Source organism: Vipera ursinii (assembly GCF_947247035.1).
Source record: "Vipera ursinii genome assembly, chromosome: 9".
Lineage (NCBI taxonomy): Eukaryota > Metazoa > Chordata > Lepidosauria > Squamata > Viperidae > Vipera > Vipera ursinii.
The window spans coordinates 21,723,845-21,745,282 of NC_139523.1; the positions used below are offsets into that span (position 1 = coordinate 21,723,845).

The following is a 21,438-nucleotide window of genomic DNA, read 5'->3' on the forward strand; positions in this document are numbered from 1 at the left end:
TGGGTGACTTCTGGCCAGTCACCAGGACACGATGAATTCTAGTCCTGCCTGGAAGCCAGCTAGGTGACTTTGGGCCAGTCCTTTACCCATAGCCCTAGGAAGGAATCAATGGCAAATCACTTCTGGGTTTCAAATGGATGGAGGGTTTGGTTTACAACGGAAGCTCACGGTTGATCTTCTTCCTGCAGACAAGGCTGCTCCGTTGGGGGAATCTCCTGCTTCCCCACCCCAAGATCTGCAGATGAGTGTCGTCGGCTGAGGACTTGCAGTGAGTGCCTGGCCCAACATCCTCGGGCCATGGCCCACAGCCTGGGCATTCCTGTAAGTAGCCACCCACCCATGTTCTGGCAACGAGCCCACTCGGAGGCAGAACCTGAGTAGAGGGGGGATCATCAACCTTTTGATCCTGTGCTCTCTTTCCAAGAAGAAGTAAGAGAGATGGGCTAATGGGGAGCACGTAGGCCCAGTGTATCCAGGGCCTGTCTGGAAAGAGAGAATTTGACGGTGGGAGAACAAAGGCCCTGGAGAATGGCTGGCTGGGAAATTGCGGGAGTTGAAGGCCACACATCTTAAATTTGCCATGGTTGAGCAACAATGGACTGGTGTGTGTATTGTGTACAGGCAGTATCTCTTTATAAAGAGCCTCCAACTGTTGTAAATACAGTTCTGCAACCAATTTTGGTCACCATACTTGAGACCTTGGAAAAAGCGCAGAGAAGAGCAGCTAAAATAAAGCCTGGTGACTAAAACATAAGGACGGCTGCAGGATTTGGGTATGGCTAATCTAGAGAAAAGAAAAAATAGGGGAGACATGATAGCAGTATTCCAGTATCTGAGGGGCTGCCAAAAAGAAGAGGGGGTCAACTTATTTCCCAGTGGACCAGAAGGCAAGACAAGAAACAATGGTTTGATCAAAGAGAGAAGCAACCTGGAATTACGGAGAAACTTCCTGACAGTGAGGACAATCAACCAGTGGAACAGCTTGCCACCAGAAATCGTGGGCGCTCCATCACTGGAGATTATTAAGAGGAGACCGGACAGTCACCTGAGACGGTATAGGTCCTCCTGCTTGAGTGGGGGGCTGGACTAGAAGACCTCCAAGGTTCTATTCTATTCTATTCTATTCTATTCTATTCTATTCTATTCTATTCTATTCTATTCTACTCTACTCTACTCTACTCTACTCTACTCTACTCTACTCTACTCTACTCTACTCTACTCTACTCTACTCTATTCTATTCTATTCTATTCTATTCTATTCTATTCTATTCTATTCTATTCTATTCTATTCTATTCTATTCTATTCTTATTTTTCCAAACCAGGGAAGTATTTGGTCATTTTGGCAAAACCCACAGAGCCTCTTAGATTGGTATTGCTCACCTTTGACAAGCTTTAAGCTGTGCAGATGTTAATTCCCACAATTCCCCAGCCAGGCACGAATTCTGGGAGTTGAAGCCCACCCATCTTAAATTTGCTGAGATCGAGAAATGCCTGCTTTCGAGACAGGCGTGGTTTATGGGGAAAAAGTATGGAGGGAGGACGGATTCCCAGCAGTGAAAGAGGGATCCAAATCGAACCACATTCCAGGCTTGAGGATTCCAACACTTGGGTGGGTTACCGCCGCCAGGTTTGCTGACTGCTCTCTGCTCCCCAGCCCTCACCGCAGTGTAAATGGTGCACCAACTGCCCCGAGGGCGCCTGCATCAGCAGCAGCGGCAGCTGCACTTCGGAGAATGACTGCCGCATCAACCAGCGTGAGATCTTTGTGGCCAGCAACTGCTCCGAGATCTCCTGCGAGGCGTCCGACTGCGCCAAGTGCACGGCTTCCGGGAAGTGCATGTGGACGAGGCAATTCAAGCGCACCGGTGAGGGAGCGGTCTGTGATTGGCAGAGGTCGGGCGAGAAGAGGGGACTAGGGAGAAGGGGGCGGAGAGTTCTGACGGCGAAGAGACGAGAATCGAAAGACAGCTGTTGGGGGGATGATGATGATGATATGATGATGATGTTGGAAGGGACCTTGGAGGTCATCTAGTCCAACCCTCCACTCAGGCAGGAAACCCTATACTATTTCAGACAAATGGCAATATGACAATATCCATTCAGTCATGGCTGACTCTTGGCTAATTTGTGGACCAGGTCTCTCCACCTGTTCGCATCTTGCATTACTGATTCATTTAGCGACCCTTTGAAGTTCCAACGGCACTTAAAAAAGGGACTCGCAACCACTGCCGCATCCCCAACAGTTGTGGGATCCAAATTCAGATGCTTAGCAACTCTCCTATTTATGATGGTTGCGGTGTCTTGGGGTCATACGATCCCCTTTGGCAACCTTTCTGACAAGCAGCGTCAATGGGGAAGCCAGGTTCACTCACAAATCATGTTACTAACTTAACAACTGTAGGGATTCATTTAACAACTGCGGCAAGAAAGGTTGTAAAATGGGGCAAAACTCACTTAACAAACGTCCCAGCAACAGAAATGTTGGGCTGAATTGTAGTCGTACGTTGAGGACCACTTGTACTTCTTTGAGTTTTTCTATGCTCTGGCTGGTTCCGCTTTGATTGTTGGGGAAGATGGGGCTAATGACTATAAAATTAACCATGAAGAGTTGGCTAAGGGCACCATAGCTTGGAAGACCAAGAGAGACTTGGGCCCAGAAGCTTTGGTCCCTGGAGAGCATCTAGACATCAGCCCTGTTGAAGTCCACCTCCCCAAGTTCTCCTGAACGTCTGTTCATTTCAATGGAGTTTCTGGAGAAGACACATCCATTTCTCCCAAACCGAATCTTCCTCTTCTTTCATTCTCAGTGTCCTCCTGAATATAGTGGGCCACCATGCTTCTCTCCCGGTAGAGTGGTTGGGGGCAGGCAACTAAGGGGAATGATCCAGTCAAGATTGAATTGCTAAGATGCTGGCTAACCTCTGTCGTTGCTCAACTTGCTGTAGAAATGGGAGAGGAAGCTTGGGAGAAATGGGATTTTTTTTAAGAAGCAGTCTATGGACCACAAGAACCAAGGTCACAAAAGCAGGTGTCTGACGAAGAAGTGGACCTTTCTCATAACAAGCCAGAGAAGATTGGCCAACGTGAACACTTGATGGGTGGGGGTTATAGAGAGCTATTGTTAACTAGCCAGATTTTCGTGCAGGAAACTTAGACCTGATTTTGCTTCTTCAATACTGAGATGTGTATTCAATAAAGCTTATCTTTTATGGCACCTCAAAGCTGTAGAGTTTCTTCAGTGCTGAATTTGCTAGTCAGACGGTTGACAGATCCTGGCCTTGAAAGCTCTTTGTATTCACCATTCTTCCTCCCCCCCCAATGTTTAGGGGAGACCCGCCGCATCCTCAGCGTGCAGCCCACCTACGACTGGACTTGCTTCAGCCACTCGCTCCTCAACGTCTCCCCGATGCCTGTGGAGTCCTCGCCTCCCCTGGCCTGCCCCACACCCTGCCACAACCACAGCACTTGTGGGGACTGCCTCAGCTCCAAGGGGGCTGATGGGGGCTGGCAGCAGTGTGTCTGGAGTGTCAGCCTGCAGCAGGTAAATGATTTGTGCAGTCAGCGTACGCCAGCTCTGCCAGGGAGACTGTAATACAGGGGTCTCCAAATTTGGCCACTTGGAGACTTGTTGTTGTGATTCAGGGTCAGCCTGTGGGTTCGGCAGTTGGGTCGGACGACTCAGAGGAGGAGGAGGAGGGGGGTGTTGAAGAGCTTGCTGAGGGGATTAGACAGCTTGATGAGAGCCCTCAGCCAGGCCCCTCTCATCTGGTCACGACACAGACCCAGCTGTGTGAGCCTGACAGCGTGGATGAAGATGACCCACAGCTGGCCCTGTTCAAGGACGCCCAACGCAGGAGGCAGTCAATCAGGAGTAAACAGAGGAAGGCAATGGGGCTCCTCGGAAGGAGGCAGAGAGAAGCCACGCCCTGAACTGTATTTAAGGGGGAATGCGTGGGAGGGCTGGTTTGCTGAAGGCAACCGCTTGAAAAGCTCCTGTTTCTTGGTTCGTGTCTTGTTCTATTTGTTTTTGTAGCAATAAATTTGGCAGGCGTAATTCCAGCCTCTTGCCTTCTTGTAAAAGGGGTTGTCCCTGCCTTTTCTGCAGGGCTGGTAGCAGGCTGGTACAGAACACTTGTGGACTTCAACTCCCAGAATTCCCAGGCTAGCATGTCCAATTCTGAGAGCTGAAGTCCTCAACATGGCTGGCTGGAGAATTCTGGGAGTTGAAGTTCACAGGTCTTAAAAGTGACCAAGTTTGGAGACCCCCTACTCTAATGTATTCTCTCTCTCTCTCTCTCTTTGTTTCCCTTCTCTGCAGTGCATGAGTCCAACTTACCTACCTATGCGCTGCGCGGCTGGGATGTGTGGCCGGGTACTGAGCGGGTCGGAAAGCTGCACTCCATCCTGTTCCCATTTCCAGCAATGCGCTCTTTGCATCCAGCAGCCTCGGTGTGGCTGGTGCAGCTTCCAGGGAGAGAATGGCAAAGGGCGCTGTCTGGAGGGCGGGCGGAGTGGCCCTCGCCACGGTGGGTCCCTGGGGTTTGGCTGGCGCATTCTGAGGGGAGTATTGAATGGGTGCTCAGCAGAGGGCGAGAAAGAGTGGCTATGGCTGGAAACGAAGCTAGAAACTGGGAGATTGTGAGTTTTAATCTCACCTTAGGCAGGAAAACAGGCTGAGTGGCTTTGGGCCAATCACCAGGAGATGGTGAGTTGTAGTCTCGGCTTAGCAGGAAAGCTGGCTGGATAACTTTGGGCCAGTCACCAGCTGATGGTGAGTTTTAGTACAGCTCTAGGCACAAAAGCTGGCTGGGTGACTTTCAGCCAGTTACTAGGAGACGGTGAATTCTAGTCCTGCTCTAGGCATGAAAGGTGACTGGATGACTTTGGGCCAGTCACCAGGAGACAGTGAGTTCTAGTCCTGCTCTAGGCATGACAGTTGGCTGCATGACTTTGGGCCAGTCACCAGGAGACAGGGAGTTCTAGTCCTGCTCTAGGCATGAAAGGTGACTGGATGACTTTGGGCCAGTCACCAGGAGACAGTGAGTTCTAGTTCTGCTCTAGGCATGAAAGCTGGCTGCATGACTTTGGGCCAGTCACCAGGAGACAGTGAGTTCTAGTCCTGCTCTAGGCATGAAAGCTGGCTGGGTGACTTTGGGCCAGTCGCTCTCTCTGTGCCCAACTGAATTCACAGGATTGTTGTGAAGAGGAAGGAGCACCAGGTTTGTCAGCCACGGGGGAGAAAGAGATAAAAATATATATATTTATATATCTATAGGTGGAGAATTAGCTTCAAGGATCGTGCTTCTGGCCGTGGTTGTTTTGAAAACTTTGTAAAGGGATAGATTGTACAGCAGGTGGACAGGCAGATATGCAGGGCCTTCCTTTGTGGGCCTTCGCTGGGCGAGGTGGGGACTACCCACATGCTGGATGGAGGATTCTGGGAGTTGAAGTCCACCCAGCTCTAAGATTGAGCAACTCTCCTTCACAAATGCATTCCTGCAGCTCAAGATTTCTCCCCCCCCTCTCTCTTTTCCTCTCTGCTCCGCAGGGCTGGTGGAGTTGTGTGGCCTGAAAGCAGACTGGGCGTTCATGTCGTGCCCGCCCGAAAACGAATGCCTGAATGGGCATCACGACTGCAACGAGACCCAAAATTGCAGCGACCTGCCTCACAGCTACAAATGCACCTGCAAAAATGGCTACACCTTGGACAAGTCAGTACGAGGAGCGTCCCAGCTGTACTTCTAGCTCACGTCGGGCTCTGTTTTGAGGCCTCTCTTAACAAGGGGGAGTTGGGGGGGGGACCCCAGTTCCACAGCCTGGGAAATTAAACTGGCTGGAGGTCCTACCTGCATTCAGCCTCTGGGTTGACTTCCCCACCTGTTGCTGCTTTTGAAACCTTGGCCTTCACTAGATGGTAGGAAGGAGCGGGAAGGGGTGTGTCGCAAAGCCAAGGGGCCTGAGCAAACCTGGTTTGTCTCCTATGGGCATGTTCAGGCAGTCTTTGGTGGTAGGAATGTCTGCACATGGACATGCAAACAATCTCAGGCTGTTAACACCCAGCCTTCTAAAGCAGAGACACCCACCCCCCCCAACCTTTTGGGCACCAGGCACCACCGGTTCCGTGGAGAGAGGTTTTTCCACGGACCGGAGGGGATGTGGTTTTGTGTGCTGCCTGCATCCTGCAGATGGGACTTTGCTTGTTTGCGCGGACCGGTTGCTGGCATGCCGCTGCCCGGTGCCAGTTCACAGACCGGGGGTTGGAGACCCCTTTTCTAAGGGACATGGCTGCCTCCAGATTTGCTATGCTCAGCTCCGCTTTGCACGACCTCCTGCTTTGTTACTCTGCACTGCAGTAGTCCCCTCCGACCTGCGAACTCTGTGACCGTTGCAGTCCAGACTTGGTCTTTCTCTGTCCAGAGAGTGGATTGTTGCTCAGTGATTTTCCTTTGCTAAGCTCCAATTTCAGCTCTTTGCTTAATTTGCTTTAAGTTAATGTACTAAGCAGTCACAAGTATTGATGGGGACAGGGCAGGGGTAGGCAAAATTGGCTCTTTTAGGACTCGTGGACTTCAACTCCCAGAATTCCCGAGCCAGCCAGCTGGCTGGCTCGGGAATTCTGGGAGCTGAAGTCCACGAGTCCTAAAAGAGCCAAGGTTGCCTACCCCTGAGATAGGGGAAGGAGAATTGGTGTTGTTAGGTCTGCTGTTTCCGACAAAGTTCCACATCCGTGCCGAAGACCCTTTTGTGATTCTGCCCATTTCCCCCGCCCCCCGCCCCCGTCCCCCCTTTGCAGCATTACAGGACTGTGCAAGCCGGTGTGCGAGCAAGGCTGTGTGAACGGGACCTGTGTGGAGCCCAACGCGTGCCAGTGTCATTTTGGCTACGTGGGTCAGAACTGCTCGGTGGAGTGCCAGTGCAACAAACACAGCAACTGCCGGGGCGTGGGGGCCCAAGACCAGTGCCTGCAGTGTTTCAACAACACCATGGTGAGAAGGGCGGAGAACAGCAGGGGTGGGGTTGGGGGGGAGGCAACGTGCACGACCAAAAGGAACTAATTTGAGCTGGATTGTCAGCTTGCCGGGGTTTTTGCGTTCTCAGCCCTTTTCTGAGGCTGGGATGGAAGGTAGCAAAGGAGGTGGATTGCCTGGGGGAGCGGGGGGGGGCATTCCGAAGGAGCAAGAGGCAACTCAGTCTGGGTATTACGTGTGAGAGAAAGAGAGTGAAGACAGCCCCTCCCGAATAGAGCACAGGCAGTCCTCGACTTACGACCACAATTGAGACGAGAATTTACGGACCAAAGGTGGTGTGGTCCAAAACTGTCTTCAAAAGAGACTGTCTGAATTGACTGATCCAGGAAGGGACACTGCTGGTGCATCAAATGGAGCCGGGCAAAAGCTTTCTTGGCATCAGGCCCCAAACCCAGAATTGCAGGCGGTAATTCTCCCAGCCTGACTTCTTCATTGTTTCTTACCTGTAGACGGAATCTTGCCAGATTCAACGCTCTATACCCGTGGTGGCGAACCTATGACACGCGTGCCACAGGTGGCGCGCAGAGCCCTCTCTGTGGGCACGCGCACCGTCGCCCCAGTTCTAGGCCTTCAGCTGGGTGTTATAAAACCTTTCCGCTTTAGGCCTCCGCCTAACAAGGTTCAATAAATCAGCCAATTACAATTTCTCGCAGGAAAAAAAAAAAGATCTTGCCAAGTTGGAATTGATTGATCGAACTTTTTAGTCTCACCTAGTCTTCCGTTACCACTGCAACCACGCCCACCCAATGGGCCACGTCCACCCAATGGGCCACGCCCACCCAATGGGCCACGCCCATCCGGCAGCCGACAATACATAAGTGAGTTTTAGGTTGCAGTTTGGGCACTTGCTGTCTAAAAGGTTCCCCATCATTGCTCTATACCAGGGATCTTCAAACTTGGCCCTTTTATGACTTGTGGACTTCAACTCCCAGAATTCCTCAGCCAGGCATGCTGGCTGAGGAATTCTGGGAGTTGAAGTCCACAAGTCATAAAAGGGCCAAGTTTGAAGACCTCTGCTCTATACACTCTGGGAACTGTTAGGGAGGGGCTGTCCTCACCCTCTTTCTCTCACAATATCTGGGCTGAGTTGCCTCGTCTTCCTCTGCAATCCCTGCCCCCCACCTCTCCCTTCTGGGAGTCCATCTGCTTGCTACGCTGTTCCATCACAGAGACCCATACATTTACCCTTGTGCTGCCCGCCGTGCAAAACTCTGCCCCCTTCTGCTCCTCCCCTTAGGGGCCACACTGTGAAAAATGTCAGCCGCTCTTTGTCGGGTCCGCCCTGAATGGCGGCTTCTGCTGGCCTTGCCACCTTTTCTGCCAAGGGAACAGCAACATGTGCATCACACGGGAAGAATACAAGCGAGCCCAAGACGATCCAGCCCGCTTCCCCCTGGAGCCCGCCTTGGTGAGTGGAACGAAGCCCCCCCCCCCGGTTCGGGGTCGTAGACCGTGGCCCTTGTTTAGCGACCATAATTGAGGCCGGCAACTCGCTTGTTATAAAGCAGTGGCTAGGTGCAAACTACCGCTCTTGCTTTCCTTTGCCTCAAGAGGTGCGGACTTCAGCCGTGCCAAAGGGCGGAATGGCGGAGGCAGAGAGTGTGAAGACCCTCTATAGCAGGGGTCTTCAAACTTGGCCCTTTTATGACTTGTGGACTTCAACTCCCAGAATCCCTCAGCCAGCTTTGCTGGCTGAGGAATTCTGGGAGTTGAAGTCCACAAGTCATAAAAGGGCCAAGTTTGAAGACCCCTGCTCTATAGTGTGTCAGCGTGGCTGAGAGGAGACCACCCGCTTTGAACACGGCTCTGTAGCTCATGCCTCCTCAGGAATACGGGGGAATGGGAGAGAACGTGTGTGGCTTGTCTTTTTCTTTTCACAGATTCCCACGTGGGTGGCGGAAGGCCCTACCGAGGATGCGGCTATGTGTGTGAACTGTCAGAACAACAGCTTTGGCGACAAGTGCGAGAGCTGCCTCCACGGCTACTTCCTGCTGGAGGGCAAATGTACCAAGTAAGGCCCAAAGTCACCGGCTAGCCTTGCATGGCTAAGGTGGGACTAGAACTCACCGTCTCCTGCTTTCTAGCCTGGTGTCTTAACCACTAGACCAGGGGTCTGCAACCTTGACAACTTTTAAGACTTGTGAACTTCAGCTCCCAGAATTCCTCAGCCAGCTATGCTGGTCCACATGTCTTAAAGTTGCCAAGGTTGAAGACCCCTGCACTAGACCAAACTGGGGGTGGGGTCTGTCCAGATGAGGCCAAGTGGACAGTTCTTGAGCTGACAGAGTTCTTGAGCTACAGATTTCTCCCCGTTCGGCATTAGTCCCCATCGAGGCAGAGGAAGTCCCCTCACCTTAACAGTTGTTCACTTAAAGATGTTTCCAAGTTACAAATCTCAGAGAAAGCGACTGATGATCTGTCTGTGGTCATGTGATTGTAATTCGGGATTACATTAGGCTTACATTTAGGACAGCGGCCGCATCTCATGGTCCCGTGATCCCCATTGGCAACCTTGCCAGTCAAATTCCGACAAGCCAAGTCAGCCTGGGAAGCCAGAGATGCGCTTAATGACCATAGGGGTCACTTAATGGCTACGGGGGTGAATCGTTGTAAAATCAGGCCCGATCAGGTGAAGACTTGTGTAGTGACCAAAATTCCCATTCCAATCGTGGTTAGAAGTTGAGGACTACTTGTAGTTCTGATGGAATGACCAAAAGGGCTCCTGGACCGCTAAGAGGGTGGTGGGCGGTGCAGTTGGAGCAATCATTCACCTCCCCCTCCTCTCCCAGGTGCCAATGTAACGGCCACGCTGACTATTGCCACGAACTGGATGGGACGGGTTGCCCGTGCCAAAACAACACGGAGACCGGAGGCTGCCAGAACAGTGCCCAAGCTGACAAAAAGGACTGCTACAAACAACAGGTGAAGGGGAGGGTGGGGGGGCTGGGGGTTCAGGCTGACAGGGAAGGACCCCAAAGAAAAGCAGTGGTGCTAAAATCGGGAGAAAGAGAACCTCATTCAGTGGGTGGATAATCAGCCACCCAAAATCAGAGACGGTTTCTCTGGATGCCCTCCTGCACACCTCACACCCCCACACCCCCTTCTGGGATAAATGGAAGCTGAAGAACACCACATTCATTTCCCAACAGACATTTATCGACTTAGCACGTGTATTTTATTGGTGGAGCTAGTCATGGGCAATCCTGAAGGCCCACAATCACAATAACCTGGAACATGTTACATTTCTTCAAAGATCATGGAATGGTAGCTGGAAGGGGAGTGACACCCTGACATTTTCAGGGTGTCTAGACCCAATTTTTGCGGCTGGAGTCACAGTCAGAACCACTGTATTCTGCAGTTGTCGCGAGCACAGAAAACACACATTACGGGACTGCATCAGTTTGCTAGACAAAGTAAATATAAAGTCCGCTAATGAGTGTTACTGGGGTGTGGGAAATGACGCATGCCGTTTCACCAGCATCTCTTAAAATGGGTCCCCAACCTTGGCAACTTTAAAACCTGTGGACTTCAACTCCCAGAATTCCCCAGCCAGCCATGCTGGCTGGGGAATTCTGGGAGTTGAAGTCCACAGGTCTTAAAAGTTGCCAAGGTTTGGGACCCCTTTCTTAAAACATGGCTCTCAACTTGGAGTGGGAAGAAGCAGTTTAAGATAAGTTGGAATCGCTTCCTATAAATCTGCCTGCTGGTCTTTTTTCTCTCCTTTCCACAGTGTGCCAAATGCCGGGAGTTATTCCACGGGAATCCGGTGGGTGGCCACCAATGCTATCGGCTGATCATTGTCGATCAGGAGAGCTGCTTTGACCCCATGTCCCAACTCAACTGCTTTCACGAGCCGAACATCAAGAACTTGCCGTTTGGACGCTCCGTTTTCTTTGGAGTCCAGCCCAAGTTTACCAATGTGGACATCCGGATCACCATCGATGTGACCTTCGGCGGAGTGGACGTCTACATCTCGACCTCCTACGAAACGTTTGTGGTGGACGTAGACCGGGCCACCGGCATCCACTTGGTGCGGATCGTCCCCTCGGGGGAAGACCCGGCGGCGCGCAGCGGCTTAAGCAACGGGAGCCAGTCCTCTCCGCTGGTCCGAGAGGCGCAGGCCCACGGCTTGATCACCTACATCACCGTGAGGGAGCAGCAGGCGGTGTTGATTGTGCGAGGGGTCCGAGATCGCGTGGTCATCACTTACCCGCACGAGATCCACGCCCTGAAATCCAGCCGTTTTTACGTCATCCTGCTGGGCATCGGAGGGAGCGGCCCCAACGTCACCGAGTCTCAGGGCCTGCTCTTCTTCCGCCAAGACCAAGCCCACATTGACCTCTTCGTCTTCTTCTCCGTCTTCTTCTCTTGCTTCTTCCTCTTCCTCTCCGTCTGCGTCTTGCTTTGGAAAGTCAAGCAGTTCCTGGACTTGAGACACGAGCAGCGGCGCCACCTGCAGGAGATGACCAAGATGGCCAGCCGGCCTTTTGCCAAAGTGACCATTTACTTTGAGCCGGACAATTTGGGGGCACCTGCCGAGCTGGTGTTTCTCCCTGCTCGCCCCCACAAACTCCCGTCCCTGGCAGCCGCCCAGCCCTTGCCTAGTCGCTTGAAACCCTACCACGAGGTCCCCTATCCCGTGGCCCATTTCCGCCGCTCGGAGCCCTTCCTGTCCCATCTCATGGGCTACTCCTACTCCAGCTTCCGAGTGGGACCGATCACTTTGGAGCCTACGGACGACGGCATGGCTGGTGTGGCTACTGTCCTCTTCCAGCTACCGGGAGGGCTGCAGGCCCCCAACCGCGCTTGCCTTGGCTCTGCCCTCGTCACCCTGCGCCACAATCTCCAGGACTACTGCAGCAGCAGCCACGGCATGAGCAGCTCCCGCAAGGGCCTGCTCAGCCACGAGAACATCACGAGCATGTCCCTATGAGTTAGTGGAGAACTCGGCCGTGCTGGGGGCCGAGAGGGGCTTCAGCGATCTTCATCTGCCTTGGGCAGGGGCGGAGAAGGGCAGAGCCTTCAGTAGAGCAGGGGTGCAAAGTCGCTCCAGCTTGTATATCTTCGGTACAGACATTCCTGCCAGATGGAGTGGAAAAGCCACCGATGCTCTCTGGGGCTTTTGTGCCTGTTCCGTTGCCCTTCTGCTCGGGGGCCAACTCGGTAGGAGTGCATGGTATAGGCCAGAGGTCCCCAAACCTTTGGGCACCAGGGACCGGTTCCGTGGAGAGAGGTTTTTCTGCGGACCGGAAGGTGCGTGGTTTTGTGGGCTGCCTGCATCCCGCGGATGGGGCTTTGCTTGTTTGTGCCACTTGCTGGATACCGCGGCCCGGTATTGGTCCATGGACCGGGGGTTGGGGACCCCTGGTATAGGCCACAGGGATCTCCAACCTTGGCAACTTTACGAGTTGTGGACTTCGGCTCCCAGAATTCCTCAGCCAGCCATGGGAGCTGAAGTCCACAAGTCATGGCTGGCATGGCTGGCTGAGGAATTCTGGGAGTCGAAGTCCACAAGTCGTAAAGTTGCCAAGGTTGGAGACTCCGCTATAGGGGAAGCATGCACGTGGCCCTCCGCCTAGTTCTTCACCCGACACGCTTAACCAAGGCCTAGTGTCTGGGTTGGTGCAACATGCTAAGCTTGGTTAGTATTCACTGGTAAGCTCTTCTGTGTCTTCATACGTGTCAGCCCTACCCGTTGCTTTAGTTAATGTTTCCATACATGATGGAAAACCAGGGGACGAATCATTTCCGCCGTTTCAATTGAGCAGACTGTGCCAAGGCAGCCTCTGATCGCGTCCCGGGCCGGGTTTGTCAAAATGTGGTTGTAAAGACGAAGGAAGGAGGGCGTTTTGGCTTGATCGTTGACAGTCTACTAGATCTCAGTCGCTTCCTTCCTACCCGGCGTGGCTGCAGATTGGCCAGAACTACTAATCATCCACCTCAGCTGGATACAACAAGCCCTGAAACATTTTTTTTAAGAGAGTTGGCTGCCATTCTTGGATCAGATGTCTCAGTTGGAGAAGGAGAAAACTTGGTTTAGGAAGAATCATGTCAACCTGGGGTGGAGGAGCAAGAAGTGTCACGCTGGGCAATTCTCCTTCCCGGCCTGTGGTTTTGTTACATTAATGAGCTTTTGTGTTGATAGTCATCTCCCTTGCAAATTGGAAGAAGAAGCAGAAAACGTCCCTTTGATGTGTGGGAGATAATCGCGCTTGAGCTTTTGCGTAGCCTCTTGATCTTGAGCAGCTGGTTTGTTGCAACACTGGACGAGCTGTTGTGCGGTGATTAAAGTTGTTAATCCGGCGCTGGATGGGGCAGAAAGAAGCATGTTAGTTGCAGGCGGCTAAACTGGTCAGAATTAGGGAGCTGTGCTGCTTTTCGTATCAAGTTGCCCTTGACACCTCTGCAGGGGTCCAGGCGTGGTGCCGAAAACGTGGTGATGTGGAGGAGGCGGGAAGATTGTGTGTGTGTGTGTGTGTGTGTGTGCGTGCGTTTCACTTCTGACCAAAGCATGGGCTGATGTCCTCTGCCGTATTCCCTGTGTCTCTTGTTTTAAGCTCATTTTCAGCTTTCTGATGTTGTCCTTCCTTCCCGACATGTAAGTTTCTCTTTCCTGGTTAGTTGCGAAGAGGGCTTCAGGGGTTCCAGGGTGGCTTAACAGGAAGTCTTTATCTCGCGCGCCATCTGGCAGGTGGCACAGGGGCAGCAGCAGCAGGTAGCCAACCAGTCGCAGCACACATTCCCCTTGGAAAGAAGGAAAAGAAAATGAGCGTAAATCCGTCTTTCTCAACCTCGGGAACTTTCAGATGGTGCGAACTTCGATTTCCCAGAATTGACGTTGCAGCCGGGCTGGCTGGGGAATTCTGGGAGTTGAAGTCCACACGTCGGGAAAGTTCCCAAAGTTTGAATAACACCGCTATAAATTACCCACTGCAATGTCTTCTATTTAACTTACGCTCCATAGCGCCTGCGCCTTTCCAGTTCCGACCCCCTCCGATTAAAAATAAATGAAAACAACAACAAACAGCCACCAATCTCAGCTTCCTGGCTTCCTTTTGCATTTTAAAAGATCCGCGGAGCTGGCTCCAGGACGAAAGGAGAAATCTTAGCTATTCCTCTCTCTTCCCCTCCCTCCCTCCCCACCCCAGGATTTAAAGATCAGCAGGAAAACTGCCACCGCCCGCAAAGTTGAAATAATTAAATCTTCTCTCCCAACTCTTGCCGGAGCGATTCCTCCCATCTGCTTCTCAACCTCGCCTTCTCGCCCAGTCCTCTCGGCTCAAAAAACCCCCCACAACTCTCCGGATTTAATTGCGGCCCACGGAAGCCAACGGTACCTCGATGCGGAGCTGTTCTCGCAAACTTGTCCGGAGGGCTACCATGGCCCCCGGGAGACACGGCAGACAGCAGCATTCACCGAGGCCCGAGGCCACTTGGCAGGCCAGCACGCAGGGAGCCAGGGACCCACAGATGCCTGGGGGGAGCAAAAGGGGAAGCCTTTGAATCAGAGAAGCCCCACTTGTCCCCCCCCCGTGCTATTTTTGCGCCCGCCTTCAGGCAAGTGACGTAAAGTGGCAGGGTGCTCCTGTGAGGATACAGATTTTACCTCCCGGATAATTAAATGAGTCGTGAAACAAGGGCACGGGTGGGGAAAAGTGATAAGTAGTTCTCAACGTGCAACCGTTCGTTTCGCGACCGTTCAGAGTTTACAAGGGCGCTGAAAAAAAAGTAACTTACCGGTTTGTTTTCACACAACCCTTGCAGCATCCTCACAGTCCCGTGATCAAAATAAGGGCAATTGGCAACTGGCATGCATTTATGACGGTTGCACAGTCCTGGCATCAGCTTTTGTAACCTTCCCAGCCGGCTTCCAACAAGCAAAGTCAATGGGGAAGCCAAATTCACTTAACGGCCAAATTATTTGCTGAATGACCAAACGATTCACTTAACAATTGCAGTGATTCGCTTGGCAAAAAGGTGGTAAAATGAGGCGTGACTCGCTTAACAAGGGCCTCGTTTAGCAACAGAAGCCAGATTCGCTTAACGACCAAACGATGCGCTTAATGGCCAAACGATTGACTTAACTGCAGCGATTCCCTTAACGGCGGCAAGAAAGGTGGTGAAATGAGGCCCGATGCGCTGAATGGCGGCCTTGTTCAGCCACAGAAACTTTGGGCTCCACTGTGGTCATAAGTTGAGGACTTCCTCTAGTGGCATGTCCGCAGTGGGGATGGCTGGCCTAGGGTGCTATTTGGCAGAATCTCCAATGATAAAGTTGATCTTACTCTCCCAGTGGGGCCAGGCCCCAAAGTGGGTGCCAGACCAAATGGAAGGCGGGGGGGCGGCTTTGGTCTAATGCAGGGGTGTCAAACTCGCCACGTCACATGACATGTCGTGACGTAGTGTGACTTTTTCCCCCATTGCCGGAGCTCGGGTAGGCGTGGTTTCAGGCGTGGCAGTTTGACACCCCTGGTCTAAGGGAAGAAAATTTCAGGGGGGTGGGGGTGTCTGGGGACCTCTCCCTCCCTGCTCAGGAGTTTTTACTCACAAATCTGTTTGTCAGCACAGCAGTCCGTCAGGTCCGACTTCCAGTCCCGGTATGGGGCCGGACAGCATCCGGTGGCAGCCGACGGGTTGGAGGAGGACGGATGGGTGGAGCAAGGCTGGGAGGAGACCACGGGAAACGAGCGGAAGGCCATCGCACAGATGCTCAAGTGATCCTCAAGAGAATTGGAGGGTGGGTATCTAAACGTCCGGCTCCTAAACTGCTTGTAGCTGCTAGTTGTCGTTGGGTGTCTTCCCAGATGGCGGTGCTTATCCCAACAACCTGGAGATGCCTGCAAGCAATCAAATCGAGGTGGAGGGCTGCGAGCACCTGGCCTTTAGAGGGACAGGGAACCTCTGGCTGTTCCTGCTGTTCTTGCAGCTGGGATTAAAAAGCAGCTGGAAAAAGTAGGCACGGAGTGGGTGTGTCAACCACCAACTTGGGAACGCCCTCTGCTCAATTTAGTCCAGGGACATCAAGTGACTGATTTTTTTGGGGAAAGGGGCGGGATGCATCTCCAAAGGTCTGCCTTCCCTTCTCCAAAGTGTGCGGAGGTGGGCTGCAATTACTTAATGACTGCGGTGAAGTCCCGTGCTGGTATCGCTTTGATGGGTGACCGCAAACCTGCAACCAGAATTTCTTCCGCTTACGTACGAAGTAGTTAAATAAATCGCAGCCAGTTTTAGCATCTCTTCGACCGTGGTTGTTAAGCAAACGGCTGCCATCGTTAAGCAAGTCACGTGGTCGTTAACCAAATCCGGCTTCCCCCGTGGCTTGTAGGAAGCTGGCTGGCAAAAAATCACCCAAGTGGGGATCGGGTGATCCCGGGACTCTGAAACGGTTGTGAATCCACACTGGCTTGCCAAGCACCTGAATTTTGATCACATGCTCATGGGGATGCTGCGACAGTCGTAAGTGCGAGGACTGCTCATCAGTCCCTTTTTCATTGAGGTTGTAACTTCCATCACTTAAAAAGTGGTTATAAGTTGAGGGTTGCCTGTGCTCAGGTCACAGTGGTCCCTGTGTCTTCCTAGATGTGTTGGAGGCTGGAGGTGTAATAAGTTTTATTTATTTGAGTTTTATTTATTCATATTGAATTTTGAGTTTACTGATTATGGTTTTATTTATCTCATGGTTTTTTTTATTTACTTAAAACATTTATATAGTCCCCTATCCTATAACCAACTCTGGCTGGCTCCCAATCCAAAGTACAAACAACATAGAAACTGCAATAAAAGTATAAAACTAAGCACATTAAAAATATTGAAACAAGAAAAAACTGGTGCCAAGTCGTAAGTCCCTGGGTGTTCCAGAGCCAGAGTGGATTTGTCTGAAATAGAGCTTCCTGCTTGAGGGGGGGGGGTTGGACTAGAAGACCTCCAAGGTCCCTTCCAAGTCTGTTCTTCTGATTTCCAACATGTCGTACTGTAGGAATCAGCGTGGCAAAAGATCCAAAGGAAGAAAACATTTGCAGTTTGAACTGTGGGGTTCTTGGCGCTCTCCGAGCTTAGTTGTTTCCTTGCAGACGTTTCATTACCCAGCTAGGTAACATCATCAGTGCTAGCATTTATTCTTAGCACTGATACTACTTGGGCAATGAAGCATCTGCAAGAAAATAACCAGGCTCAAGAGAGCACCAAGGACCTCACAGTTCAACCTTGAGCTACAAGGATTCTCTTCTATTGATGATCATCCTTTAAAGCAGGGGTCCTCAACCTTGGCAACTTTTAAGACTTGAGGACTTCAGCTCCCAGAATTCCTGCTTGCTCTGCTGGCTGAGGAATTCTGGGAGTTGAAGTCCACAAGTCTCCAAGTTGCCAAGGTTGAGGACCCCTGCTTTAAAGGAATCTACAAACAGTAGGATGGCCCATTAATACTTTCCTATTTTTTGCAAATATCTAGCCCTCCCCAAATCATCATGGGACACATGTTTTACAATTGTATTGATAACTTTGGAAACTGGAAGATGACGGTGAGGATTGTATGAAAAGGGATCAGCGTTGTGATGCCTCCTGGAAACCATGATTAGAAGGCGACCCCCTTGCAAATGATCTAATAAAGTTGAATTGGTACAAGAAGGGAAGTCTACCGGCATGCAAAGCTTGAAGTTCACCACAGAGATCTTTCTGATTGATGAGACAGCGTAACATGTTTCCTTAGTCAACACCTGTTAGTCACGACTGTTGTTTACCCCTGGGAGATCTAATTAATCTCCATATTTACATGTCTTTCAAAGCAATACTTTGACCAACCACAATTGAGTAAAGTTGGCTGGTACAATACTAGATAATGAATTATGACTAAATGGTTATCTCTTTTCAATGCTCTACAGGAGCGTTTCTCAGTCTTGGCAGCTTTATTTGGGTGGACTTCACACTCTCAGAATTCCACAGCCAGCTTTTAAGTTGAATTCCCTCCAACTTAAAAGCTGCCAAGACAGAGAAACAATAGGCACAACGCGAAAGCAACTGGTGGATTTCTGGACAGATGTTTTGTACTCCTCGTTTTACGACCACAACTGAGCCCAAAATTTCTGTGGCTAAGTGAGATCGTTGTTAAGTGAATATTGCCCCGTCCTTGCCACAGTTGTTAAGTGAGCCACTGCCATTGTTACGTTAGTCACACGGTTGTTAAGTGAATCTGACTTCCCTATCGACTTTGCGTATCAGAAGGTTGCAAAAGCAGATCAGATGGTCCCGGGACACTCCAGCCGTCATAAATATGAGTCAGTTGCTAACTGAATTTTAATCACGTGACAGTGGGGGTTGTCATGTGAAACGGACGTGTGAAAAAACGGTCATAACTCAACTTTTTCCCGTGCCATTGCAACTTTGAACTGTCACTAAATGAACAGCTGTAAACCGAGAAGTACTTGTAAAGTACTTGTCGCACGTAGTAAAAACAAAATATCCCAAAGTGGGCAACCTTAATAGTCTTCTCCATCCTGCTTAGGCGGAATGCAGCCCAAGGACGCCAGTGTCTTCTTTTGCATGATGTGCCTATTAGAATTAGGATGCTGACAGCAGCAACATGCCACCAAATTAAAATGGAACAGCCCACACCTAGATTAATTCCCATTCCATTATTTTCAGCACACGAGAACGTGTACTGCAATTAAGCTGGCCCAAAGGAGGGTAGCTCAGAGGAAGCGGCTTGCTGGCTGAACCTGGAGGTCAATTTAGATCATGCTGTCCTCGGTTTGCCACGAGCGTTGAATCAGCGGAAGGAACTCCGTTCCCATCCTTTTCTCAGTGGCCACACGGTGACCTGGCTGCAGGCAGCGACTTCTCGGCTAGTTTAGAACGTGGAACAGGATAACAGGGTTGGAAGGGACCTTGGGCATCTTCTAGTCCAATCTCTGCTTGAGCAGAAGACCTTATATCATTCGGGACAAAGATGATGGAGCATCCACGGCTTATGGAGGCAAGCTGTTCCACTTGTTAATCTCTCCTTCATTCTAGTCGAATCTCTAATGATCTTCCTCCCTTTACTTTTTTGTTGTGCCCTAAGGTGCTTTGGAGGGACGCACGCGGTGGCTCAGTGGGTTAGGACGCTGAGCTTGTCGATCAGAAGGTCGGCAGTTTGGCGGGTTGAATCCCGAGTGCCGCGTAACAGAGTGGAGCGCCTGTTACTCGTCCCACCTTCTGCCAACCTAGCAGTTCGAAAGCACGTCAAAATGCAAGTAGAAAAATAGGGACCACTACGGTGGGAAGGTAACAGCGTTCCGTGCGCCTTTGGCGTCTAGTCATGCCGGCCACATGACCACGGAGACGTCTTCGGACAAACGCTGGCTCTTCAGCTTTGAAACGGAGATGAGCACTGGCCCCTAGAGTCGGAAACGACTAGCATGTGCGGGGGAACCTTTACCTTTTAAGGTGCTTTGGAGAATAGGTCAAGCCCCTCTTCTCTGTAAAAGCCTCTCAAGAGCTGGAAGATGGCTGTCCTGTTGCTCCAGTCCTTCTCTTTCTTAGACTAGACATACAGCGTTTCCTCAGCTATTCATCGGGCAGTTTAAGTCTCCCGACCCCTTTATCATCTTTGTTGCTCTTCTCTGCACGCTTTTCAAAACCTTGTCACCTTTTTTGTATAACAGTGATCAGAATTGGATGCAGTAGTCCCAAGTATGGTCTTGCCAAGGCAGTAGATCGTGGTGCTAATTCTTCATGTGATCTTGATACTGTCCTGTTGATTCAGCCTAGGACTGCATTGGCTTTTTTGGCAGCTGCAGTACCTGGCTGGCTCATACTTAAATGGCGGTCCACTAGTAGGACGCTTAAGATCCCTTTCACCGGCGCTACTGAGCAGGTTCAATAAACTACAAACCATGGCTTAGTGCAATGTGAACTAGGCGAAAATCGCCATTAAGGAGATAGGGATATAACTCCCACAGCTGTAAGATCAAGGTATAGCTCTGGAATTGTGGTCTTTAATGTGTCTCTGGAGAGTCTCAACCATCCAGGTCATGGTCGTCCCAAAGCTGCTTTGATTCAAGAGGCAACTTGAAAGATGTCCTTGAGGATGTTTCGCTTCTCGTCCAAGAAGCTTCTTCAGTTCTGAGTGAATGGAATTTCTGAAGCCTCTCAGAAGTGAAGAAGCTTCTTGGATGAGAAGTGAAACATCTTCCAAGGAAGAACCAAGGAAGTCCCATTTCCCCCGTGAAAGCAAGCACCTTTGGGTCTTAAATGTGCTTTACGCTTTGGTAGCTGAACTGCAGAGATTCAAACCATTTGACACCCAAGGGATGTGTGCAGATAGAACAGAGCGTATGAAATGATTGCATGCGCTTGTGCGGCAGGAAACATCAGCCAGCTGTAGCTTTGCCCTCAGGCTGTGGCCTACGCAACGTGCTTAACAGGTCAGTGAAATCACAGCAGCTGTTATTAGCACAACGTGTCTAGCTTCTTTGATATTACCTCTGGTTCTTTTGTGGCTTAGCAAATTTCAGAAACCGAATTTGTTTGATGACTTGTAAACATGCAGCTGAGGAAGACTGTGTTCTGCACACCCAAGATTTATGAGATAGGTCTCCTGCCCATGTGTGAAACGTACACACACAGACACACACTTATTAAAAAGCTGGCCAATTTACTCTTAGCTTTAAAAGAAATGCAGTAATATTGTTGATAAAAGTGCTAGTCTAGTGCATATATACTGAGCAGTACAATGAATGACAACAGGGAGGTTTAAAGTAATGGTTTCAAACTGGGGTCTATAAAATTTACTTTTTTTTAATCAGGAAAAGCATTAAGTCATAAATTGATCCTGGTTCTGTATTGATCTTCAGAATGTGGAATTGTTTACTGCTCAAATGGGCTCCAGTTCAGCCAGAAAAGTAGTTTTCCTTAGTTGGGCTGAAAGAGAATTTCTGCTGCGGATCCGTTGGATGGCGCAAAATCCTAAAAGGTTCACCCTGAGTTGGGGAGCACATAAATCAGGACCACTTTTAACGTGACCGTTGCAGCATTCCCATGATCAAAATTCAGATCTTTGGCAACTGACTCATATTTATGACGGTTGCAGGGTCCCTGGGTCCCTTTTGTGACCTTGACAAGCAAAGTCAACGGAGAAGCCAGATCCATTTAACAACCAGGTTACTAGCAACTGAAGTGATTCAACTGTGGTTAAGAAAGGTCGTAAAATGGGGCAAAGGTCACTTAACCATTGTCTTGCTTAGCAACAGAAGTTTTGGGCTCAATTGTGGTCGTAAGCCGAGGACCACCTGTAACAGAGGAAAAACTGTTTTTAACAAAGTAAAGCAAAAACCGATCCAATATCCAACATCCTGCCTGGGTCCTTTGGGGTTGTTTCAAATCAAGCATTTTATTAGTCCGAAGCCAGCCTTTTGTGCAGGATACAAGTTCAAA

At 50.6% G+C, this 21,438-nt stretch overlaps 2 protein-coding genes across 2 annotated transcripts in view; one reads left to right on the forward strand and one right to left on the reverse strand.

Moving 5' to 3' along the window:
- The window catches only part of MEGF8 (multiple EGF like domains 8), a 61,896-nt gene extending 43,778 nt beyond the window's left edge, over window positions 1-18,118 (forward strand). The window contains exons 34-44 of the mRNA XM_083369375.1: window positions 189-321; window positions 1,656-1,866; window positions 3,328-3,542; window positions 4,320-4,527; window positions 5,550-5,712; window positions 6,795-6,987; window positions 8,267-8,437; window positions 8,910-9,040; window positions 9,819-9,951; window positions 10,760-12,282; window positions 17,477-18,118. Coding sequence (XP_083225501.1) covers window positions 189-321; window positions 1,656-1,866; window positions 3,328-3,542; window positions 4,320-4,527; window positions 5,550-5,712; window positions 6,795-6,987; window positions 8,267-8,437; window positions 8,910-9,040; window positions 9,819-9,951; window positions 10,760-11,962 — 2,761 coding nt within the window. The 3' untranslated portion in view covers window positions 11,963-12,282; window positions 17,477-18,118. The remainder of the gene's footprint in view (window positions 1-188; window positions 322-1,655; window positions 1,867-3,327; window positions 3,543-4,319; window positions 4,528-5,549; window positions 5,713-6,794; window positions 6,988-8,266; window positions 8,438-8,909; window positions 9,041-9,818; window positions 9,952-10,759; window positions 12,283-17,476) is intronic.
- LOC310644826 (cornifelin homolog A-like) lies at window positions 13,684-17,347 on the reverse strand (the record flags this gene model as incomplete). Its single annotated transcript, XM_083370138.1, has 4 exons — window positions 15,578-17,347; window positions 14,767-14,786; window positions 14,367-14,564; window positions 13,684-13,773 (listed from the first exon to the last, which is right to left on the reverse strand). Exons 1-4 carry the CDS (start codon window positions 15,726-15,728, stop codon window positions 13,684-13,686), a joined length of 459 nt encoding a protein of 152 aa, XP_083226264.1. The 5' UTR covers window positions 15,729-17,347.
- Window positions 18,119-21,438: the final 3,320 nt, after the last annotated feature.